Source organism: Leptinotarsa decemlineata, unplaced genomic scaffold (genome assembly GCF_025532065.1).
Source record: "Leptinotarsa decemlineata unplaced genomic scaffold, Ldec_3_MD MMD2_tig00001344_RagTag_RagTag, whole genome shotgun sequence".
NCBI lineage: Eukaryota > Metazoa > Arthropoda > Insecta > Coleoptera > Chrysomelidae > Leptinotarsa > Leptinotarsa decemlineata.
The window spans coordinates 567501-573382 of NW_027412560.1; the positions used below are offsets into that span (position 1 = coordinate 567501).

Genomic DNA, 5882 nt, shown 5'->3' on the forward strand with positions numbered 1-5882 from the left:
GATAGCAATAGAATGTGAATTGGAAAGGTGATGATGTTACTGATACTTCACCTTTTATAGAAGAAAATAAACTAGCGCATGCGCTCTTTCGTCAACTAGCCCACTCTTTCATCGACTAGAGATGCCATATCCTTCTCTCCCACTTAAAACGAGTCAAGTGATAGGTGGGAGTCGTACCACTTCCGTTTCCTATTCAAACTTATAAGTCGACTTGCGATCCTGAAGTTCATTCATTCACTCTCTACAACTGTGAGCAAACAACAACAAGATGAATTCTGCAAAAATAAATGCTGCATTAAATAGAATATCTGGTGTTGATGAAAACAATTGGATAGACGAATCAGATGATGAGGATGTCAATGTTCCGCTAGAGGAAGTGATAGTTGAAGCAGAAGATGTTGGAGTCGATGAAGATGAGATAGACGAAGTTGAAAACGAGGCCAACCAAAGCGACGAAGATGATGACGTGATGGAGTTTGAGAGGGTCATGGATGAAGAAGAAGATGATGAAGGGATAGAAGCTGACACAACTGAAGGCGATGGTGCTTTGAGGATCGGTATGCGAACGCTCAATGTCAGTGAGACACTGGAAGATCCCTTGGATTTGTATTGTGCAATGGATGCATACGTATTGATCAGCACAATAGATGGAGAGAACAAAAAACTATGTTGGTGCTGCTTTCGGTTTTATTCGCATAGAAACAATGGTGGAGGGTGGTATGCCCATGGCAACACCCACAACACTGTCTCAATTATGGAAATGGGACCGAATTGGTGTGAAGCTTGCGAGAGGCCACTAACAAACTTCACCCGAGTATCTACATGTATTATATGTAATAATGTCCAACCTGTGGCACAATAACCGTGGACCTACTGGTCAAAAAAAAACAACAGCCCTTTTCAGGGCTACATTATTCACACAAACGGTAGTAGTAGAATTCACAGATTATGTGATAAATCACTACTTTGACTAATAAGTCGAAGTTAGGATTTTGTTTATCATCGAATATCTGTGCATATGATGAGTACTACTTTGACTGAAAAGTCGAAGTAAGTAATTTCTCAATCATTGAATATAATGATGAGTACTACAGAGTTGGATGATGATACTTTCACATAAGTTTTGACTATAGTGTTAACCTATTTCTGATTGAAAGTATAACGATAGCTCTGAAAATAGTTGTTTATTGTCTTTAATTGTAGCCCTTAAAAGGGCTGTTTTTCCTATTAATCCTTACAATGGTATGGACTAACGCTCCTCATCATCAGAAACAATCATGATGGTGTCATCATCTGAATCATCTGTATCTGATGATATACTGATGATGTCGTCCTCATATTCATCAGATTCATCTGAATGAGATGATATACTAATTATGTCGTCCGCATGATCATCTAGCTCGTTATCCTGTAGATCGTCTAACTCATCTACTTCCTCTTGCATACGTTCCGGGAAATCATCAGGAAGATCGTAGATGCGTTGCAGCATTTCTGCGAAGGTTGTACTGAAATGATCAAACGTAGAATCTATTTCATGTACCTGGATGGGTCCTGTACTCATCATAGAAGACTCTGGTACACTCATCGGTTCGGTGGTGGAATCAGCAATCGACATTGTGGAAGAATGATGTAGAACTGGGATTGATACTAAATTTATATTGGAAGAAATAAAACGGAGGGGGTGAAGTGTAAATGTAGAACAGTGTTTGAGATTCGATAACATTAAAAATGACGATCTTCATGAAACTCTGAGCGATTATTATGAGAAATTCTAAGTGATTATTATGAAAAACTAATAAGAGAGAGGGAGGAAGACACTGCCCCAGCCTCGCAGTGACACCATCCAAAAAAGTGTGTACTCCGTGGAAGGAAAGGTAAGGAAAGGAAAGGAAAGGAAAGGAAAGGGTGGGAGAAACAGGGAAACGATTACATATCGTCGTCGGAATTTAGGACATCATCGTCATCAATTAGGATGGGAGATGGTGGAGGACTGTCCTCGATAAGGATTGGAGATGGTAGAAGTCTGATGTCGCCAGCGTCATCGTCGTCGTCGTCATCGTCATCGTCTGTGGTGTCTCCAGGCGGTGGGTCACCCCATTTGTCATCCCATTGGTTGGGATCCGGATAATCCCCGTCCGATAGGTCAGCTTCATCACTCCCAGTGACATGCTGAACCTGCACCCTGTAGTCATGATTCCTGAATTCGTATGGAATTTCATAAGGTGCCGTTGTGGAGTGCACGAATCCTTCCTGTATATATGCATAGAAAGGCATCTGAGGCTCCGGGACACTATAGGGCTCAGTAGTTGAATCAGGTTCCATGTTGGAGGTGGTTGATCAACTGAATATTCCAACAGATAATTCCTACTTTTATACTTTTGAAAGGGAGTGGGGAGGAGTGGGGATGAAAGAACTTGGAATTGAAATTGAAAAAAAAAATAATGAAAAGACGAAGTGAAGAAAAATGCTCCAACCATCGCATTGTTCAATGTATACCAAACTAAAACAATGTACACCCTTTGTTTTCACTTCTTTTTTCATTCGTTTTTTTTTGTTTTTTATTCCTAAAATTATAATTACAAACCTAAAACTACCATGCTACCTAATTATCCTAAAACTATCCTAGTTGACCTAAAAACTATTTCCCTTTATTTAAAAATTTCTTAATGAATATGTTTAGTTCATTATTGAGCTCTATCGAAGAGGTCTCTGCCTTCCCCCTTTCCTTCAGAGATGCAGTCCTTCGATCTAGCTCGGCCATCTCCATTAACAACTCGCGCCGTCGGCTAGCAATTTCATTCTCCTCCCGGGAAGTGCTAGCCAACGCGGCCTCACTATTTCGTGAAGCGAGTGCAACATCCCTACACCTCTGTAGGAAAGTTTCCATCTCCTGGGGGTTAACCTCTCCGATAGGCTCCGGCACTGGTGGCACTTGTGGCGCGATCTCCCCGGCAGGCTTCGACACTGGTGGCACGACCTCCATGGCAGGCTCTGGCATCGGTGTAAGTTCCATGGGTGTCAACATCGCTAATGGTGCGAATTGGGTGAGGATTTCACCTGGAGATGGCACCGTCGGCACCGGCTTATATATGTTCTCCGTCTTTCCACTGTCAATGCGAGCGGTGTGGGACGTCTCGGAGGATTCCTTTTGGCGGTCGACCAACTACCTGCATAAGGGTTAGTCCTATTGCATTTACTCCTATACCTTTGAATAGGACCAACCTTAGCTGCAGATTGCCGCTTGGCTTTGTTAACAACCTTGTCTTCCTGGAATGAGACAGAGCTGCGTGGCCGCTGCACACCACCCGAAGTTGAAGCCTTCACCTCTTGGACCATCACCACCTCGTCTCCCTCGAACATGTCAGGGCTGCCTGGTCGCTCCACCTCAACATCCACAGGTATGATCGATACCACAGCGTTGTCGATTTCCTGCGTGTAGTTTTCCATTCTGAAAATGTAAAATAATACAAAGTTAGTTGTTATGAAAAAGTAACATTGATAACTTACTCAAAATTCGCTTGTTGTAGACTGTAGAAGACTGCTGTAGTAGACTGCTGTTGTAGTAGACTGCTGTAGCTGGACTGCACTCGATGAGAAGACTTGTCGTACTGAATGCCGAGAAGTGTGCTCCTCAGGGTGTAGGCAGAAGTGGGAGTGGTGGGAGTGAGGTGGGGGCGCGCATGCGCAATTGTGGGGTGAGGCGAGCAATGGTGGGAAGGGGGCGGGGCTAAAAGTGGAAGAGAGTGGGCGGGGACTACAGTGTGTTGTTGAAAATTTTTTTTAATGAAACATAAAATTAAAAATTTTCAGTCATAGAACCGGCATTGGTCATCCCCAGTCATAGAACCGGCATTGGTCGTCTACTTGAATTGTGACTGGAGAAAAAAATCTTTATTTTTTGTGAATCTATATTATTAAAATCAATAATGGGGGTATTTAATAATATAATCAGTGTGTATGTAGAATCGATATTTTTTGAGAAAAGAGTGGTGGAATCTCATTATTATAATATTGAATTTATTACACTTTCAATTTTACACAAAAAATAGTAATGACAAAAGTTGTAGAGAATTCAATTTCCAACAGATTTGATTTCAATAAATTTTTTCGCAGGACTGATATTTTTCGAGAAAAGAACGGGTTATAATCTCATTATGTAATATTGAATTTATTACACTTATTTTCAATTTTACACGAAAAATAGTAATGATAAAAGTTGTAGGGAATCTAATTTCCAACAAATTTGGTCTCCATTAATTTTTTCGCAGAATTGATATTTTTCGAGAAAAGAACGGTTTGTAATCTCATTATGTAATATTAAATTTATTACACTTATTTTCAATTTTACACGAAAAATAGTAATGACAAAAGATGTAGAGAATTCAATTTCCAACAAATTTGGTTTCCATTAATTTTTTCGCAGGATTAATATTTTTCGAGAAAAGAACGGGTTGTAATCTCATTATGTAATATTGAATTTATTACACTTATTTTCATTTTTACACGAAAAATAGTATTGACAAAAGTTGTAGAGAATTTAATTTCCAACAAATTTGATCCTTATTAATTTTTTCGCAGGATCGATATTTTTCGAGAAAAGAACGGGTTGTAATCTTGAGAAAGATTCCGAATCTTGACGATCAAATTTTTTTTTTAATTATAAACCTTTAATAATTCATAAAAAAAGTAAAATATTGATATTAGTGGTTCAAATCCCGGATTATCCATAAAAAAAATCAATAATTTTTATATAAATGAAGATTTCATATCTTATATAGAATAATAAATGTTATTAACACCAATATGTAAGCCTGTGGCGTAATGGTTAAGACCCTAGCCTATGCAGACGTATGACATGAGTTCAAATCCCCGTGTGACCAAAAATTTTTTTCTTTATTTTTCACCATTATTCCTTGTGATTTAAATAGAATTTAAACTGTTAGTATAAGGTTAGTATAAGTGGGCCTGTGGCAGCGTGGATGTTAAGGTATCATCCTACCACACAGACTATCCAAGTTCGAAACTTGGCAATGGTAAAACTAGAAAAAAACTAGAAAAAATAATAAGAATGAGGCGGTGGGGGGGGGCAGGGGGTATAGTTTTTTGAAAATAAAATATTTCTTCAATTTTAAAATTTATTTTCAAATTTCAAATTTTTTTTTTCAAATTTGCAATTTTTTGTGTCAAATTAAATTTTTTTTTTCAAATTTTAGCATTTGGGAAAATTTCAAGTCAGAATTCGAGTAGATCACTAATGCCACTTCTGGGACATTGAAATATATATATATATATATATATATATATATATATATATATATATATATATATATATATATATACATACCGGGTGTCAACGAATCTATTAGACAAGTCATAACTTCTAGACTATTAGGTGTATCAAAACGAGATTTGGTACAGATAAATGGTATGTGGAGAGGAGAGTTTTCACATATTTTTCACTTTCCGGTCACTTCCGGTTTCAGCGGAAATGGCTCCGGTTCTGAATTTTTAAATGGAACACCCTGTATATTGTAACATTTTTGGATTTGTGAGACAATTCTGGATCAGAAACTGACATTTCCGGAAGTTTTTCAGCCTACTTGATTTTTTCAGAGTCACTTTTAAAATTGCATCTAGGTGGCCATGATCGGACGTAAACTAATCTATGGACCTCAGGTGATATCAGAAAATTGCAATAGCGGAGTTTTAGTGACTAGTGTGTTGAATATGAATGAGACAATTTTACAAAATAACATTTTCGTGTCTAACTATTATTTTTCAAATGGCGACCATTTTTTGACAAGCACTTTCCGAAAAAAGGATTTTTTGACAAATCTAACGATACTAATTTATTTGCGATTGGATTACAAATAAGAACATAA

The 5882-nt window shown here is 38.0% G+C and overlaps 1 protein-coding gene across 1 annotated transcript; it reads right to left on the reverse strand.

Moving 5' to 3' along the window:
* Positions 1–1868: 1868 nt before the first annotated feature.
* Positions 1869–4136, reverse strand: LOC141482470 (uncharacterized). Its single transcript, XM_074175803.1, has 2 exons — positions 3508–4136; positions 1869–3448 (listed from the first exon to the last, which is right to left on the reverse strand). Exon 2 carries the CDS (start codon positions 2320–2322, stop codon positions 1927–1929), a length of 396 nt encoding a protein of 131 aa, XP_074031904.1. The 5' UTR covers positions 2323–3448; positions 3508–4136; the 3' UTR covers positions 1869–1926.
* Between the last annotated feature and the right edge of the window lie 1746 nt (positions 4137–5882).